This window comes from Bombina bombina, chromosome 10, assembly GCF_027579735.1.
Source record: "Bombina bombina isolate aBomBom1 chromosome 10, aBomBom1.pri, whole genome shotgun sequence".
Classification (NCBI taxonomy): domain Eukaryota; kingdom Metazoa; phylum Chordata; class Amphibia; order Anura; family Bombinatoridae; genus Bombina; species Bombina bombina.
The window spans coordinates 34,466,136-34,486,250 of NC_069508.1; the positions used below are offsets into that span (position 1 = coordinate 34,466,136).

General features: G+C 40.0%; 2 protein-coding genes across 2 annotated transcripts in view; one reads left to right on the forward strand and one right to left on the reverse strand.

Annotated features, from left to right (window-relative positions):
- The window catches only part of KIAA1614 (KIAA1614 ortholog), a 65,005-nt gene that overhangs the window by 39,829 nt on the left and 5,061 nt on the right, over positions 1-20,115 (forward strand). The window contains exons 6-9 of the mRNA XM_053693945.1: positions 450-552; positions 8,472-8,724; positions 14,914-15,020; positions 18,335-18,498. Of these exons, the coding sequence (XP_053549920.1) occupies positions 450-552; positions 8,472-8,724; positions 14,914-15,020; positions 18,335-18,498 (627 nt within the window). The remainder of the gene's footprint in view (positions 1-449; positions 553-8,471; positions 8,725-14,913; positions 15,021-18,334; positions 18,499-20,115) is intronic.
- STX6 (syntaxin 6) overlaps positions 12,968-20,115 on the reverse strand; it is a 51,704-nt gene continuing 44,556 nt past the window's right edge. The window contains exon 8 of the mRNA XM_053693946.1: positions 12,968-13,083. Within this exon, the coding sequence (XP_053549921.1) occupies positions 13,004-13,083 (80 nt within the window). The 3' untranslated portion in view covers positions 12,968-13,003. The remainder of the gene's footprint in view (positions 13,084-20,115) is intronic.

Below are 20,115 nucleotides of genomic sequence, written 5' to 3' on the forward strand. Positions count from 1 at the left end.
CGTTACTAGCTCATGGACTCTTGCCAATTACATGAAAGAAAGCAAGACTGTAAGCTTAGAAGCCAGCCCATTTTGGTTCAGCACCTGGGTAGCACTTGCTGACTAGTCTTACCAATCAGCAAGTGTTACCCAGGTGCTGAACCAAAAATGGGCTGGCTCCTAAGCTTACATTCAAATTTAGATACCAAGAGAACGAAGAAAAATTGATAATAGGAGTAAATGTGAAAGTTGCTTAAAATTGCATGCTCTATCTGAATCATGAAAGTTTAATTTTGACTACACTATCCCTTTAATGCTCTTTAAACAACCCCAGGGCATTTGTGAAGACTGTGCATTAAAAAGAGAAGCACGTCATCCCGTAACCCAGCTGTTAATAAAAAAAAAACTATATAATGTTGAGTGGTGCCCTTACTGTATATCGCTCTGATTGTTGCACTTTAATTCTACAGAACATGATGTCTGCACCAGTGAGGTCAGCGTTCTCTGCCACCCGCCCAGCCAGAGTGCACAGACCAAAGACAGCGGCCTGGTGCAATCTCCTCAGCAAAATCAGTAAGTTTATATGAGAAGTACAGGTCATAGATTGTATTGTACTGTCTGCAGATGTAATTTGTCACAAGGGTATTAGTTTTTAAATATTTTAAACGTGTTATATATTAGCTTGAGAACAATATGCAGATGTGTATTAATAAATATGTGTCCAAGGTGTGATACAAACAAATACGAAAAAAAATAATTGTAAAAGTGGTGGTAAGCTGTGCCAGAAGCGGTGCACAATGTAATGTCCTTAAAGTAAAAAAAGAAAAAGTGCAGTAAAAAATGTTTTCCAAATCACACAATTGTATACTCTTAAAAGAGGAGGTAGGATAGCCCCCACTCTCCCAGGTAAAAGCCGGAACTCTTCTGTAACAATTTATTTCCAAAGCGGAAAAATTAAAGGGACAATGCAGCTAAAATTGAACTCCACATGGATTCATTTCGGTTTTGCATAGAAACATTTCTGTACTATACAGGTATTATCAAAAATGCTTCTTATAAAAGCTATAGTTGTTTCAAAAGAGTATTTAAGTATGCACCGTGCACCAGCATTTTAAACACAGCACTTGTTCACAGAGCCTAAGGTGATTGTACAATCTGGTAATGACTCAATTTGTTAATTGCTGACATGATAAAAGCCCCACTTGTGCCCTGAGCTGCTGCATTATTTAAAATACTGGTACACTGAGAATATCTAGCTATAAAAAATGTTAACACTAAAACATTGATAACTTTTACCAGACGCATTTTTGCCAATACATATATACTGCAAATATATTTCTATTCAAAGATGTAATTCATCTATGTGCATTTCAATTTTGACCAGAATATCCCTTTAAATTAAAACACAATGGCACAAGTTAAAGTCACTCTGGGCATTAAAGACCGATCTCAAACATTAAGGAAAAGATTTGTCCGAATGGTAAACAAACGTTTATACCAAGTATGTCTCAGAAACCAAACTTAGCTGGACCTGATTCAGAACGCTGCTATATTGGAAGCCAACCCCCTATAGCAGCGTCCTCAACCTCTTCATTTCTTTGAGGACATTACATCGTAACGCTTCTTGGCACTGCTTACCTTGACTTTTACAATTAAAGTGATGGTAAACCCAAGCGTATTTCAAACACTAGGATTTACCATCACTAAAAATGTTAAACTCACCCTAACTGTAAGGAAAGAAGATCACTTACTAAGCGCCTCTGGCCGCACAAAGCACAGCACTTTCTTCAATGAGGTGACGTTTCCACCTCTAGACCAATAGCTGTGCTAGGATGTCAGTTGACACGCACGGCTATTGGTCTAGAAGTGGAAACGTCACCTCATTGAAGAAAGCGCTGTGCCGTGGGCGGCCAGAGGCACTTAGCGAGCTTCTTTCCTTACAGATAGAGTATGTTTAACATTGTTTTTTACGAAACGATGAGAGAAACTAACGGTTTTAGTGATGGTAAATCCTGTTGTTTGTTATACGCTTGGATTTACCATCACTTTAAAGGGACAGTCAAGTCCAAATCAACTTTCATGATTCAGATAGGGCATGGAATTTTGAACAACTTCCCAATTTACTTTTATCACCAATTTTGCTTTGTTCTCTCGGTATTCTTAGTTGAAAGCTAAACCTAGGAGGTTAATATGCTAATTTCTTAGACCTTAAAGACCGCCTCTAATCTGAATGCATTTTGACCTCTAGAGGGCATTAATTCATGTGTTTAATATAGATAACATTGAGCTCATGCACGTAAAGTGACCTAGGAGTGAGCACTGATTGGCTAAAATGGAAGTCTGTCAAAAGAACTGAAATAAGGGGGTAGTCAGCAGAAGCTTAGATACAAGGTAATTACAGAGGTAAAAGTGTATTATTATAACTGTGTTGGTTATGCAAAACTGGGGAATGGGTAATAAAGGGATTATCTTTCTTTTTAAATAACAAAAATTCAGCGGTTGGCTTTAAGTTTTTTTCTTTTTTTTCCCCTTCATATTTGTGTGTATCATAGCTTGCACACATATTTATTGATATTGTTACAACTTGTTTTTTTGTGTCACTTTAACATTGTGTAATATTTTATTTTAGAGATAAGAAATAAAAAGTTTTTCAAGGGCTCTGTCCCTGGACTTCAAAACAATGCAAATTGTGTATAGAAAATGCATATAAATCATTTATTTCCTTCACATATATTTTGCAGTGCAGTACATAACTGATTATATATACTATATGAAAACAAATTTAATTTCCTGTGTAATAAAATAATAAATGGGAGCTTTGCTTGTTTGATGTTTTATGGAGCCAGAGACTTTCATGACAAATACCAGTGAGTAATAAATAAAGCTAAATAAAGCCACACGTAGCATTTAGATACAAAGGGAGTGTACAGCTAGTCCTGCAGTAGGCATGTGTAACTGCTCCTGTACACGGTTAAAGGGACAGTCAAATTCAACTTTCCTGATTAAGACAGCATCTGCTTAAAAAGGTAAAAAAAATTACTTTTACAAATACAATTTGTATTGGTATTACTGTAAGTAAATGTTGAATACTGTGTCACTTCTGCTAGGTTACAAACCTATTAAGAGTGAACTGGCCCTTTAAAACAACTTTCTACTTTGCTTAAAGGAACAGTCTACACCAGAATATTTATTGTTTAAAAAGATAGATAATCCCTTTATTACCCATTCCACAGTTTTGCATAACCAACACAGTTACATTAATATACTTTTTACCTCTGTGATTACCTTGTATCTAAGCCTCTGCAGACTGCTCCTTATCTCAGTTATATTAATATACTTTTTACCTCTGTGATTACCTTGTATCTAAGCCTCTGCAGACTGCTCCTTATCTCAGTTATATTAATATACTTTTTACCTCTGTGATTACCCTGTATCTAAGCCTCTGCAGACTGCCCCCTTATTTCAGTTCTTTTGAAAGACTTGCATTTTAGCCAATTAGTACTGACTCCTAGGTAACTCCACGTACATGAGCACAATGTTATCTATATGGCACCCATGAACTAACACCCTCTAGTTGTGAATTTTTTTCAAAATGCATTCATATAAGAGCCAGCCTTCAAGGGCTAAGAAATTTGCATATGAGCCTCTTAGGTTTATCCTTTGCTGAAAAAGATACCTAGGTAGGCTCAGGAGCAGCGAAGCAATACTGGGAGCTAACTGCTGATTGTTGGCTGCACATTGGCTTACTTGATGGGATCAGCTAACTTTCAGTATTTCATTGGTGCTCCTTAAACTAAGAATACCAAGAGTACAAAGCAAAATGTATTATAAAAGTAAATTTAAAAGTTGTTTAACATTACATGCCCTATCTGAATCATGAAAGTTTATTTTTGACTAGACTGTCCCATTAAAGGGACATGAAACTCAAATTTTTTATTTCTTTATTCTGATAGAACATACACATTTAAACAATTTTCTTATTTACTCCTATTTTCAATGTTGTTTTGTTCTTTTGGTATCCTTTGTTGAAGGAGCATCAATGAAAAGGAAATTTATGCTTACCTGATAAATTTATTTCTTCTATGATATGACGAGTCCACGGATTTCATCCTTACTTATGGGATAATAACCTCCTGCTTGCAGGAAGTGGCAAAGAGCACCACAGCAGAGCTGTATATATAGCTCCTTCCTTCCCTCCAGTCATTCGACCGAAGTTAGGAAGAGAAAGGAAAAGCCAAAGGTGCAGAGGTGACTGAAGTTTAACTAAAATATAACATATACCTGTCTTAAAAATGACAGGGTGGGCCGTGGACTCGTCATATCGTAGAAGAAATAAATTTATCAGGTAAGCATAAATTTCCTTTTCTTCTACAAGATACGACGAGTCCATGGATTGCATCCTTACTTGTGGGATACAATACCAAAGCTACAGGACAGGGATGAAAGGGAGGGACAAGACAGGGACTTAAACGGAAGGCACCACTGCTTGAAGAACCTTTCTCCCAAAACCAGCCTCAGAAGAAGCAAAAGTATCAAATTTGTAAAATTTGGAAAAAGTATGAAGAGACGACCAAGTTGCAGCCTTGCAAATCTGTTCAACAGAAGCATCATTTTTAAATGCCCATGAGGAAGCCACAGCCCTAGTAGAATGAGCCGTGATTCTTTCAAGAGGCTGCTATCCAGCAGTCTCATATGCCAGACGGATGATACTCTTCAGCCAAAAAGAAAGAGAGGTAGCCATAGCTTTCTGACCCCTACGCTTTCCAGAAAAGGCAATGAATAATGAAGAAGATTGACGAAAATCCTTAGTCGTCTGCAAGTAAAACTTCAGGGCACGGACCACGTCCAAGTTATGTAACATACGCTCCTTCTTAGAAGAAGGGTTAGGACATAATGAAGGAACAACAATTTCCTGATTAATATTCTTATTAGAAACAACCTTAGGAAGGAAACCAGGTTTGGTATGTAAAACCACCTTATCAAAATGGAAGATAAGATAAGTCGAGTCACATTGTAATGCTGAAAGCTCCGAAACTCTACGAGCAGAAGAAATAGCGACCAAAAATTTCCAAGATAACAACTTAATATCTATGGAATGCATGGGTTCAAACGGAACCCCTTGAAGAACATTAAGAACTAAATTCAAACTCCAGGGTGGAGCAATTGGTCTAAACACAGGCTTAATTCTGGTTAGAGCCTGACAAAAAGACTGAACGTCTGGGACATCTGCCAAACGTTTGTGTAGCAAAATTGACAAAGCAGAGATTTGTCCCTTTAAGGAACTCGCTGATAACCCTTTCTCCAAACCTTCTTGGAGAAAAGACAGAATCCTGGGAATCCTAACTCTACTCCATGAGTAGCCCTTGGATTCACACCAAAAAAGATATTTACGCCATATCTTATGATAGATCTTTCTAGTGACAGGCTTACGTGCCTGAATCAAGGTATCAGTGACCGAATCAGAGAACCCCCGCTTAGATAAAATCAAGCGTTCAATCTCCAAGCAGTCAGTTGCAGAGAAACTAACTTTGGGTGTTGGAAGGGTCCCTGAATGAGAAGGTCCTGACTCAATGGAAGCTTCCACGGCGGCAGAGAGGACATGTACACTAGATTGGCATACCAAGTCCTGCGAGGCCACGCAGGCGCGATTAGAATTACTGAAGCCCTCTCCTGTATTATCCGAGCAATCACCCAGGGAAGGAGAGCAAACTGTGGAAACACATAAGCTAGGTTGAATGACCAAGGCACTGCCAAGGCATCTATCAATTCGGCCTGAGGATCCCTTGATCTGGATCCGTATCTCGGGAGCTTGGCATTCTGACGAGACGCCATCAGATCCGGCCTGCCCCATATGAGGATCAGAGTGGCAAAGACCTCCGGATGGAGTTCCCACTCCCCTGGATGAAATGTCTGTCTGCTTAAAAAGTCAGCTTCCCAGTTGTCCGCTCCTGGGATGTGGATTGCTGACAGATAACAAGAGTGAGCCTCCGCCCACCGAATTATCTTGGATACTTCTGTCATCGCTAAGGAACTTCGTGTTCCTCCCTGATGATTGATGTAAGCCACAGTCGTGATGTTGTCCGACTGAAAGTAGATGTATCTGGCCGAAGCCAACAAAGGCCACGCCTGAAGCACATTAAATATTGCTCTCAAGTCCAGAATATTGATTGGAAGAAGAGACTCCGACCGAGTCCACACACCCTGAGCCTTCAGGGAATTCCAGACTGCACCCCAACCCAGTAGGCTGGCGTCCGTCATCACTATCACCCATGAGGGTCTGCGGAAGCACATCCCTTGGGACAGATGATCCGGTGACAACCACCAAAGAAGATAGTCTCTTGTCTCCTGATCCAGATCTATCTGAGGAGACAAATTTGCATAATCTCCATTCCACTGGCTGAGCATGCTCAGCTGTAGTGGTCTGAGATGGAAACGAGCAAACAGAATGATGTCCATTGCCGCCACCATCAATCCAATTACCTCCATGCACTGGGCCACTGATGGCCGAGGATTGGACTGAAGGGCTCGGCATGTATTTAGAATCTTTAACTTTCTGACCTCCGTCAAGAAAATTTACATAGATATGGAATCTATTAGAGTTCCCAAGAAGGGAACCCTTGTCTGTGGAATTAATTAACTCTTTTTTCTAGGTTCACCTTCCACCTGTGAGTCCTCAGAAAGGACAGAACCATCTCTGTATGAGACTTTGTCAGATGGTAAGATGACGCCTGGATCAGAATATCATCCAGATAAGGCGCCACTGCGATGCCCCGCGGCCTGAGAACCGCCAGAAGGGACCCTAGAACCTTCGTGAAGATCCTGGGTGCTGTGGCCAACCCGAAGGGAAGAGCCACAAACTGAAAATGTTTGTCCAGGAAGGCAAACCTTAGGAACTGATGATGTTCCTTGTGGATGGGAATATGAAGGTATGCATCCTTCAAGTCCACGGTAGTCATATATTGACCCTCCTGGATCAACGGTAGGATTGTTCGAATAGTCTCCATCTTGAAGGATGGGACTCTGAGAAATTTGTTTAGACTCTTGAGATCTAAAATGGGTCTGAACGTTCCCTCTTTTTTGGGAACCACAAAAAGATTTGAGTAAAATCCCTGCCCCTGTTCCAGTATTGGAACGGGACAAATTACTCCCATAGTAAAGAGGTCTTTTACACAACGTAAGAACGCCTCTCTTTTTATCTGGTCTACCTTAAATAAAAACATTGTAATACTGTACTCTCCCCTCAGGTCAGAGATTTAACAGTCCTTAAGCAAAAAACAAAACCGCAACTCCCAGCGTCCAGCCCTTGAATAAGCCAAAGAATATTTAGATACTTTGGCAATCAATATAAAGGGATTCCAGGTACACCAAATCCTTTCATATAGTGCATACTGCTTTCCCCTCCCCATATACTGACAAAATGTCAGCCTGTTCTGATGCATCAAGTCTCCCCAGAAACAAAAGACTGAACATACCTCAATGCTGCTTGTAGCAAGACACCGTTCTCCACACTGAAGATTTTTCTTACACTACCTTCAGCTGCGCTGTGGGAACCATCATGGATCTTAGATAATGTTTGCTAAGATCATCAACATCAGGGCAGAAAATAAGATGTCTCCACTTCTTTTGGGAATAGACTGACAATTTCTCCCTGAGAAAAATAGTACTCACTGGCACCATTTTAAAATAAAAAAACTTCTTGATTGAAGAATCTAAACTAACACCTCACTTTACCTCTTCCTATTACTAACACAGGCAAAGAGAATGACTGGAGGTGGAGGGAAGGGATGAGCTATATATACAGCTCTGCTGTGGTGCTCTTTGCCACTTCCTGCTAGCAGGAGGTTAATATTCCACAAGTAAGGATGAAATCCGTGGACTCGTCATATCTTGTAGAAGAAATACTGAAAGCTAGCTGATCGCATCAAGTAAGCCAATGTGCAGCCACCAATCAGCAGTTAGCTCCCAGTATTGCTTCGCTGCTCCTGAGCCTACCTAGGTATCTTTTTCAACAAAGGATAGCAAGAGAACAAAGGAAACTAAATAATATAAGTACATTGGAAAGTTGATTAAAATGTCATGCTCTATGTGAATAGTGAAAGAAAAAACTTGGTTTTCATATCCCTTTAATTTTCTTGATATCCTTTGTTGAAAAGTATACCTAGGTAGGCTCAGGATAAGCAATGCACTACTGGGAGCGGGCTGCTGATTGGTGGCTCCACATATATGCTTGTTGTCATTGTTTCACCCGATGTGTTCAGCTAGCTCCCAGTAGTGCAATGCTGCTGCTTCAACAAAGGATATAAAGAGAATGAAGCTAACCTGATAAAAGAAGTAAATTTGGAAAGTTGTTTAAAATTGTATGCTGTATCTGAATCATGAAAGAAAAATCTGGGGTTTTGTGTCCCTTTAATATGTTTGGCCTTTGCAGTATAAATGTGTTATCTTACTTTTGCTGTCACATAATATCACACTTTATCACAATCCTATTTCAGAGGGCCCTGTGTTGTAAACCACAGCCCGCTGAATCCTCCATCCAAAAAAGGCAACATCCGCAGTGGGGTGCAGAAACTCTTTTCCACTTTCGGCTTGACACCGCGTCCCCGGCTAGAGCGCTGCCAGTCTTCCAGTATGGAGCAGATCTCCTCGGCGTCCCAAGACAGGGAAACTTCAGGAAATGGGTCCTGTGACGGATCAATAAACCCAGGAAAAATAAAGAAGAGTCCTTCTCTGCAGTCCCTGAAACTTGTGAGTATAGGAACCAGTCGTTGTAATATTTACTAGACAGATCACATAGAGAGATATACATCTTGCTAATTCTTAGGGAGATTTTTATATAAAATGTTTAGTTATGCAAAATAAAACAACTCTAGAATATATATTATTTATTTTGCCCATTTTTGTGTCATTTAGCTATAAATATTAAAGGGACACTGAACCCAAATTTTTTCTTTCGTGATTCAGATAGAGCATGACATTTTAAGCAACTTTCTAATTTACTCCTATTATCAAATTATTATTTTCTTCATTCTCTTGGTATCTTTATTTGAAATGCAAGAAAGTAAGTTTAGATGCCGGCCCATTTTTGGTGATCAACCTGAGTTGTTCCTGCTGATTGATGGATAAACTCATCCACCAATAAAAAGTGCTGTCCATAGTTCTGAATAAAAAAAAAAGCTTAGATGTCTTCTTTTTAAAATAAAGATAGCAAGAGAACGAAGAAAAATTGATAATAGGAAAAAATTAGAAAGTGGCTTAAAATTGCATGCTCTATGTGAATCATGAAAGAAAAAATTGGGGTTCAGTGTCCCTTTAAGCAATTTCTCAAGGCTAACTCTGCTACATATCTGATCCTAACTGGCTGTATCAGATAACAAATGCAAAACAATATTATACTAACTTTATGACAGTCTTGTTGTCTGCAGACTAAAGCCCAGTTTGGCTCCTTCTAATAAGGCAAATGGGCGGTGTTTGGCTATTGAAAAATAATTGCAGTAATAAGGATGTTAATTTGTTTTAAAAGACTGATGTTATCTATAGCAACACAACAGTAATGTCTTGTAATTACAAGGTGTTTAAGGGTCACTACAATCCTTTAGTATCACTTATTAGACTTGTGCAGTGCCAAAAGATTCAGTTTGTCCGAATCTTTCGGAACGAATATTCAGGGAAATTAGTTTTCGTTGACTGCACTATTCGGTGTTCGTTTAGTTTTAAATGAAACAAATATTGAATATTCATAGAATATTTACATTGGTTTTTGTTAAAAGCTACAGGTGAAAACGTTCACGTGTAGTTTTATAATTCCCTTTAGTATCCTGGAGAGCCGCTCTGATCCTGAGCCTAATTAACAGAGCCCTGGCCGCGCTAACCGGAGAATTAGCACAGCGCACCCTGGGCCTTTACTAAAAGACCTTCTCTTTTAGCGCAGACCCTGGGAGTCTCCGCGCTAAGCGTCCTACTCGCACGGCCGGGGCTCTGTGAAGAAAAGGAGCAGGTTAGTTAAGTATTTAACCCCTTAAAGGTAGTTTAAAGAAAACAAATGAATGCTGACAAATTTCATTAGTATATTTTCTTTAAATTGTATTGGCGCTTTCAAATACTAAATGAATATCCGTTTTTGCAATGCAGATCTCCATCATTTATATTGGTAAAGGTAACAACCTGACCTCAGCTCCCCCTCCATTATCATGTTATGGTCTGTTCCCATTCACCCCCTCTCTTCATCCTCATCTAGCGCCTCTACTATTTTTTCAACTTTCAAAGCAGGTGGTACAGCCAATCAGAGGCAAGAATATAGGATAGAACAGCTCACCCACTGCTTGCGCCTACAACGGGACACAATAGCTGTAGATGCTGCATTATATATTGTAGGAGGAACCTTTAATAATCAACATGGTATTAAAGCCGAAAAGTGAGATATTAGTGTCCCAAACACATAAATATTTTTATTTTTGCATGAAAGGGTAAAGTTAAAGCTGTTTATTTTGCTTTTGAAGCTTTCAGCAAGTACATGTTTGTGCACTGGCTGATAAGGACAACCCCTATGTCTCCATTGGCTGACAGTGAGAATCCCCCAATTCTTAAGATCAAAACTTTTTCTCCAGCACATTTTGTATATAAAATAGCTGTATCTCTGTTAATTGAAACCACAACCCAATCAAATGGGCTGAACTTGCAGACTTTATTAGCTTACCTCTTTATATATCTTTATACTCATCTTATTCCTCACTGTATACACAGTAAGACAAATACTTAGAACAATGGAAAATAAAGATTGTATTATCTTTGTGCCCCCTCCCTCCACTGGAAGCATGATTATTTCTAAATCTTATTGTTTACATTGCCTTTCTGTAACCAGTACTTAACCCTTTCACGTCGGGTTAAATTTGTCTACATCGGAACGTTTCAATGTAAACAAATGAAAATCTTGTGAGATTTCAATGATGGGATCAGGTCAGGGGGGTGAGCCTACAATGCTAGACATGCCAACCATAACCTGATCCCATGCAATAAGCCCTGTTAGCTTCAGGACAGCCAAATGGCTAGGATGTTCCATGCCGTCCTAACAGCACTAAAGCCCAGCACAGCTAGTACGGCATGGAACATCCTAACGTCTTGAAAAGGTTAAACACAGGAGTTGTGGCAAATTACGGAGATTATGGTTCTAGACTCCTTCGTCAATTAGGGCTAGTTGCAAAGCTCACAGCGAGCGTGGCCCTCTTTCACCTTGAAGGACTGCACAAACCCGCTAAAACCCTTTGTATCCTTATTTTGCTGGCCACTAAGCGGGTGATAGCTAGGCACTGGCAGAGAGACACTCACATACCTTGGCAATTGGTGTTAGAGACAGTGACGTACTTGCGCTCCATGGAAGAGTACTCTCTAAAAATGGAGGGTAGGCTAAGTTTACATGGACTGCTTTGGGCCGAGTGGGAGAGGAAAAAAAAACCTAACTTATTCAGCAGGATAATCGGTTGGTGGGCACATGTATACGGATAAAGTCATTCTCCATCCTTTTTTTTCTTTTCTCTCTCTCCCTTCTTCCCCTTACTATGCCCTCCTCCTCTCATCTTCCTCTAATTCTAGCGAGGCGGACACAATGGTTTGGATTTACTATGTTAATGTCATATTTTTTTGGGATATAATAATCCTAGACACGTTATTTTACATCAAAGATTTTTCTTTAAGGTATATCTTTATTAAGTCAACACATAGTCTCTAAAAGTGATATGTTTACTTATCTCATTCTTACAATTGTTTGTAATTTGTGGTCTTTCTTTTGTTCACTGTTATGTCAAAACCACGAGGGGCCTTTACGCCCAGCAAGGCCACATATGGACACATGGACTTATTAATTGTGGTTGACTAAAAAAGAAATGATCTTAAGATAAAATTGGAACACATTCTATGCTACTGTTTTTGTTCTTTTCATAGCATTAACTGATGGAAGTTCCTCTTGGGTATCTAACAAGAATAGTACAATTTATGTTAGCACTTTTTGTACTGGTTGACCAAAATGTGTGTTTATGCATATATTCTTTGTACTGTTGTGGGACGTTTCTGTTCCTGGTAACAAAAAACAAAACAAAAAAAGGTTAAACATAGAAATGGTCAGTATAGGTGGGGATACAATAGGCAAAATGGGCTATTTTAAATGTCAAAATAAAGGTAAATTAGTTATATGTAATGATATATAAATTAATAATTCCAGCAGATAAAATAAATCATTAGGGATGCTTTAAGGGGAAAAAAAACAGTAAACTGCCCCTTTAAAGTCATTTTATACTTGGATAATATACAGTGTGTATGTGTGTGTATATATATATATATATATATATATATATATATATATATATATATATATATATATATATATATATAATCAGCTGCTGCTATTCCCAGAGGTAAGATACCAGAGTCATTATGCAGGCTCTAAAGTCTGATAAGCAGAATAAGTATATAATAAGAGATTATCGGTTATCATCACATATGCAGAGCATATTAGGGTATCCATTTCACTTAAAAGCTCTCAAATCCTAAAAATGGGATATCTTGATCAGGATATGATTAATAAAGTGTAGAAGGCAAATTATAATGATCTTTATTAATGCAATAATCTCTCTTTGTCTATATTTAAATGGACATTAAACAATCAGATTGCATACAGAGCGAGCCCTGCACATGTTAAAATATGCACTGAAAACTGCAGACACAATTTGTGTCTTTTATATTTTCAATCAATTTATTAATGGAGGTCTCCAATGTATACTGCAGTAAGTGTTTTTTTTAGTTTCTGGTCAGTGCAGGAACTTATTTATATCTGCCAATAATCAGCCTCCAAAGGAGATAAGATAAACACACTCTAGGGGGTGTGACCTGAAAAGCATATGAATGCAGAATTGTTATTGTTTAAAAAGATAGATAATCCTTCTCCAGTTTTGCATAACCAGCACTGTTATATTAATACACTTTTTTACCTCTGTGATTACCTTGTATCTAAGCCTCTGCAGACTGCCCCTTTATCTCAGTTCTTTTGCATGTGTAACTGCTCCTGTACACGGTTAAAGGGACAGTCAAATTCAACTTTCCTGATTAAGACAGCATCTGTTAAGTTATTTAAAAAGGTAAAAAAAAAAAAACTTTTACAAATACAATTTTTATGGGTATTACTGTAAGTAAATGTTGAATACTGTGTCGCTTCTGCTAGGTTACAAACCTATTAAGAGTGAACTGGCCCTTTAAAACAACTTTCTAATTTGCTTAAAGGGACACTGAACCCAAATTTTTTCTTTTGTGATTCAGATAGAGCATGACATTTTAAGCAACTTTCTAATGTACTCCTATTTTTAGTTTTTTTTGTTTCAGAACTGTGGACAGCACTTTTTTATTGGTGGATGAATTTATCCACAAATCAGCAAGGACAACCCAGGTTGTTCACTAAAAATGGGCCGGCATCTAAACTTACATTCTTGCAGTTCAAATAAAGATACCAAGAGAATGAAGAAAATTTGATAATAGGAGTAAATTAGAAAGTTGCTTAAAATGTCATGCTCTATCTGAATCACGAAAGAAAACAATTGGGCTCAATGTCCCTTTAAAGGGACAATCTACACCAGAATTTTTGCTGTTTAAAAAGATAGATAATTTATTAGATTATTAGCGATTCCATAGTTTTGCATAACCAACACAGTTATATTAAAGGGACAGTCTAGGCCAAAATAAACTTTCATTATTCAGATAGAGCATGTAATTTTAAACAATTTTCCAATTTAATTTTATCACCAATTTTGCTTTGTTCTCTTGGTATTCTTAGTTGAAAGCTTAACCTAGGAGGTTCATATGCTAATTTCTTAGACCTTGAAGCCCACCTCTTTTCAGATTGCATTTTAACAGTTTTTCACCACTAGAGGGTGTTAGTTCACATATTTCATATAGATAACACTGTGCTCGTGCACATGAAGTTATCTGGGAGCAGGCACTGATTGGCTAGACTGCAAGTCTGTCAAAAGAACTGAAAAAAAGGGGCAGTTTGCAGAGGCTTAGATACAAGATAATCACAGAGGTTAAAAGTATATTAATATAACTGTGTTGGTTATGCAAAACTGGGGAATGGGTAATAAAGGGATTATCTATCTTTTAAAACAATAAAAATTCTGGTGTAGACTGTCCCTTTAATACACGTTTTACCTCTGTGATTACCTTGTATCTAAGTCTCTGCAGACTGCCCCTTTATCTTAGTTATTTTGACAGACTTGCATTTTAGCCAATCAGTGCCATCTCATAAGTAACTCCACAGGCTTGAGCAAATGTTATCTATATGGAACACATGAACTAATGCCATCTAACTGTAAAATACATTGAGATAAGAGTCAGCCTTCAAGGGTTTAGAAATTAGCATATGAGCCTACCTGGGTTTATCTTGCAACTAAGAATACCAAAAGAAAAAAAAGGAAATTTGAACATAAAAGTGAATAAGAAAGTTGTTTAAATTGCATGCCCTATCTTAATCATGAAAGTTTAATTTTGACTTGACTGTCCCTTTAATCGCTAATATGTGCCTATATAAATATAACTTGAATCCTTTTAAGTTCTGTGGTCTTACAGAAACACAAGAATATGTAAAATATGGCAAGATGAGATTTATATTACTTGAACACCTTAGATAAGTAAAGTTGCAAATTTCTGCCAACTCCAGAACTAATAACCAGCCACAAAATTGCATTCTAGTGTTTATAAAATATTACTAGTTTCATTTATACATTTCAATATGTTCTAATGCTTTAAAATTGTATTTACACCAATGAAAATAATGTGTTTTATTAAAGTATTGTGATATTTCATAATACTGTAATATTTGCCTTTATTATGTTATACAAGAAAAATGCAACGATTATAGACTATATAGTACTAACATTTCACTTAATTGTCCACTAGATGTCACCATTTCACCTTCCACGAAAATCTTCCTCTGTGCAGAACTTAGTGGGAAAGCAGGACAGATCCCCAGTGTATGTAACAGCAGATGCCAACACGGCACCAAGGTATTCTGTGTGTAATTATCACATGTAGACCACATAATGTGTGAGATAAGTTCCAGGGGTGGCCAGTCATTTTTTAAAGGGACATCAGAGTATTTGTTTTCTTTGTTGCATATAAAAAGCACAGTTTAAACGTAGGATATATTTTTGTAAACTTATTGTTCCTGTACTAATGAAAAAACACTTGTTTGTATGCTATTGAGGCGTGGTACTGTCAGCCAATAAGTCTGTGGGAGCAACATGTGGACTATGCACTCAAACAAGCAGCTGATAAAATGTTATTGTATTCAAAGTGTCTGCAGGAACAATCTTTCAAATGGGCAGTTCTCTCTCCCATTCCAACTGGGATGATGATTTCTGCTGCCTCTTTTTTTGGCATAGTTTTTTTTTTATACATAATACTGCAGTATTAATATTTTGCAGTATAGGTGGTGGTTTCAACATGAAAAATTGCTTTTTCAAATGACATAATAAAGGTAGAGGATCTATTTGTAAACAATATACTCCAACAGGTATATTTACAGTAAAATGTCCCTTTAATAGAGCATCCTTCAGGGTGGTGGATATTAGAAAGTATGTGCATGTAAATCTGATGGCAGTTTGTAGGCAGCACTGTGGCTAAGTAGGTGTATTGCAGCAATGCCAGGCTAAGGAGGTGTATTGCAGTAATGCCAGGCTAAGTGGGTGTATTGCAGTAATGCCAGGCTAAGTAGGTGTATTGCAGCAATGCCAGGCTAAGGAGGTGTATTGCAGTAATGCCAGGCTAAGTGGGTGTATTGCAGCAATGCCAGGCTAAGGAGGTGTATTGCAGCAATGCCAGGCTAAGGAGGTTTATTGCAGTAATGTCAGGCTAAGGCGGTTTATTGCAGCAATGCCAGGCTAAGGAGGTTTATTGCAGTAATGTCAGGCTAAGGAGGTTTATTGCAGTAATGTCAGGCTAAGGCGGTTTATTGCAGTAATGCCAGGCTAAGGAGGTTTATTGCAGCAATGCCAGGCTAAGGAGGTTTATTGCAGCAATGCCAGGCTAAGGAGGTGTATTGCAGCAATGCCAGGCTAAGGAGGTGTATTGCAGCAATGCCAGGCTAAGGCGGTTTATTGCAGCAATGCCAGGCTAAGGCGGTTTATTGCAGCAATGCCAGGCTAAGGAGGTTTATTGCAGCAATGCCAGGCTAAGGAGGTGTATTGCAGCAATGCCAGGCTAAGGAGGTGTATTGCAGCAATGCCAGGCTAAGGAGGTGTATTGCAGCAATGCCAGGCTAAGGCGGTTTATTGCAGCAATGCCAGGCTAAGGCGGTTTATTGCAGCAATGCCAGGCTAAGGAGGTGTATTGCAGCAATGCCAGGCTAAGGCGGTTTATTGCAGCAATGCCAGGCTAAGGAGGTTTATTGCAGCAATGCCAGGCTAAGGAGGTGTATTGCAGCAATGCCAGGCTAAGGCGGTTTATTGCAGCAATGCCAGGCTAAGGAGGTGTATTGCAGCAATGCCAGGCTAAGGAGGTGTATTGCAGCAATGCCAGGCTAAGGCGGTTTATTGCAGCAATGCCAGGCTAAGGAGGTTTATTGCAGCAATGCCAGGCCAAGGAGGTTTATTGCAGCAATGCCAGGCCAAGGAGGTTTAATGCAGCAATGCCAGGCTAAGGAGGTTTAATGCAGCAATGCCAGGCTAAGTGGGTGTATTGAAGCAATGCCAGGCTAAGTGGGTGTATTGAAGCAATGCCAGGCTAAGTGGGTGTATTGCAGCAATGCCAGGCTAAGTGGGTGTATTGAAGCAATGCCAGGCTAAGGCTAGGGAAGGGTAATGCAGCTATATCAGGGCCAGTACAACAACTGCACGTCAAGGGTGGCAGTGCCAGTAAAGTACATGGTCACTTGGCAATGTCAGGCCAAGGGGTAACAAACAGGCACGCCAGGGCAATATGTCTTCTCCCCGTCTTTATTGCTTCTACCTTTTTGTGAATTGAGACAAATGATATGGGGCATCCTCTCCGCCCCAGGCTTTCTGATATTATGTAATTACCTCCCAGGTTTCCTCTGCTGCTAGCACTTCCCCCTAAAGGGACATTGCACTGTAATCCCACACAAAATGCTTTAAATAACAACATTGCAATCCACATCCATTATTTGCCTTCTTTAGATGTAAACTACATCTGAAAAGTGTGCTTGTGCCACACTCACTAGAGAGGCCAGAATGCCTCCATCACTAGTAGAGTGACATGTATGTGACCCTGCAACTTGGGTTGCCAGGTGTCCAATATTCAACCAGACAGTCCAGTATTTTAGCAGGCTGTCCAGTAAAACCTGGATACTGAAATGTCCAGCTTTTTAAAGTCCCAGAGTGATCGCTAAATATAAAAGACCACCAATACCTAATGGCATTACAGATATGGAGCAGGAAGAAGTGAGGGGACGTCAAATCACCTCTGTATATTCGTTACTGGCAGCCAAAGGGATAAACTGACTGATGTGTGTTACTGCCAGGCAAGGGGTAAACTCACTAGTTATGAAATATATACATTGTGGGATCAAGGGTGGGGCATTGTGTGACCCCAACTACCACTGTGCCCGGTCCCCTACAAATTGTCCAGTTTTTTTTTTTTTTTATAGCTGGCAACCCTGCTTGCAACAATGCACACAGTAGTTGGTTAACTAAGCGCACAGACTCATCTATGTCTCTCCATAACTGGTCAAAGCAAGAGACCAGGAATGATCCCTCCAGTCTTTTTAAGGGGTATATCCCTGAACAGCTATCGTTTGCAAAGCTTTGTTAATTGGAAAATTATAGCATTAAAAGGGACACTCAAGTCAAAATTAAACTTTCATGATTCAGATAGAGCATGTAATTTCCAACAACTTTCCAATTTAATTCCATTAACAAAATGTGCAGTGTTTTTATATTTACACTTTTTGAGTCACTATATCCTACTGAGCATGTGCAAGAATTCACAGAATATACATATGCATTTGTGATTGGCTGATGGCTGTCACGATACGGGGGAGTGGGAATAGACATAACTGAAATTAGTCAGAAATTGCATTGTCATTTTATTGTGCCTTTATTGACAATGCAAATATACTGTATTTTCTGGTCCCTTAAGTTATTTTTATTCCAATGTTGCTTCCCTATAACCTCTTAATTCCTTGCCCTGTTTAATACCGTGTGCACCACTGTCTCTGCATCACATTTTCTTTCTCCTCCTCGCTCACCCTTTACGGCTGTATTTGGTTCTTCACACATTTCCATCTTGTATGCCACATTCATCACCAAATAGACAAGGAAAAAAACCCTACTGCTATTATTAGAATGTTTCTTTTCCGCAGGCGAGCTCTCAGTGTGGAGGATATTGGATCTCCTGGCATGCCCCGGGCATTGGGACGTGTCGCTGAAGTTTATGCTGATGGAACCCGCCTTCTAGAGATGCAACGCCCCACACAAGGCAGCTTTGGGCTTAGAATCTCCTCTGTGAATGGAAGGGCAGATTCAGGTCAGTAACACCAGCTGCGCATTTCCATGGGATGTGTGTGTGTGTGTGTGTGTATCGTGTGTCTAGAAAGTAGTAAGATCTGTTCATGCTCAGCCAAGAGAAGGATCCGTTAGCAAGAGCTGGAGAAGAGCAGCTGAGCATCCCATGTGAAAATGTGTCCTCAATTTAATAAAGCCAAATTATATTTGTATTGCACTGCAGCAAAAGAAATAGCACAAACTGGCAGCCATCAGAGACATTGTTGTACAAAATACATTACCCTCTGGCTGTAGACACAACCATGTACTTGTGTTTGTTCCATAACGGGTGATCTCACGTGACATGAGTGCTTGTGAATTGTTCAAGGTTCCAGAGGCAGCATCCAATGTCAGAAAAGGGGAGTATGACAGTGGCTGTGTGTGAGTGTGCACTGTTCATATATACTGAGTCTTAGAGGGATTGGAATATACAGAGCTCTAGACAGATAGTGATTGGAGCATACAGGGTTTCAGAGGGATAATGATTGGAGCGTACAGGGTTCCAGAGGGATAGTGATTGGAGCGTACAGGATTCCAAAAGGATAGTGACTGGAGCGTACAGGGTTCCAGAAGGCTAGGGATTGGAGCGTACAGGGTTCCAGAAGAAAAGTGAGTGAAGTGTACAGGGTTCCAGAAGGCTAGGGATTGGAGCGTACAGGGTTCCAGAAGGCTAGGGATTGGAGCGTACAGGGTTCCAGAAGAAAAGTGAGTGAAGTGTACAGGGTTCCAGAAGGCTAGGGATTGGAGCGTACAGGGTTCCAGAAGGCTAGGGATTGGAGCGTACAGGGTTCCAGAAGGCTAGGGATTGGAGCGTACAGGGTTCCAGAAGGCTAGGGATTGGAGCGTACAGGGTTCCAGAAGGCTAGGGATTGGAGCGTACAGGGTTCCAGAAGGCTAGGGATTGGAGCGTACAGGGTTCCAGAAGGCTAGTGCTTGGCGCGCACAGGGTTCCAGAAGGCTAGTGATTGGAGCGTACAGGGTTCCAGAAGGCTAGTGATTGGAGCGTACAGGGTTCCAGAAGGAAAGTGATTGGAGCGTACAGGGTTCCAGAAGGAAAGTGATTGGAGCGTACAGGGTTCCAGAAGGCTAGGGATTGGAGCGTACAGGGTTCCAGAAGGCTAGGGATTGGAGCGTACAGGGTTCCAGAAGGCTAGGGATTGGAGCGTACAGGGTTCCAGAAGGCTAGGGATTGGAGCGTACAGGGTTCCAGAAGGCTAGGGATTGGAGCGTACAGGGTTCCAGAAGGCTAGGGATTGGAGCGTACAGGGTTCCAGAAGGCTAGGGATTGGAGCGTACAGGGTTCCAGAAGGCTAGGGATTGGAGCGTACAGGGTTCCAGAAGGCTTGGGATTGGAGCGTACAGGGTTCCAGAAGGCTAGTCATTGGAGCGTACAGGGTTCCAGAAGGCTAGTCATTGGAGCGTACAGGATTCCAGAAGGCTAGTCATTGGAGCGTACAGGATTCCAGAAGGCTAGTCATTGGAGCGTACAGGATTCCAGAAGGCTAGTCATTGGAGCGTACAGGATTCCAGAAGGATAGTCATTGGAGCGTACAGGATTCCAGAAGGAAAGTGATTGGAGCGTACAGGGTTCCAGAAGGCT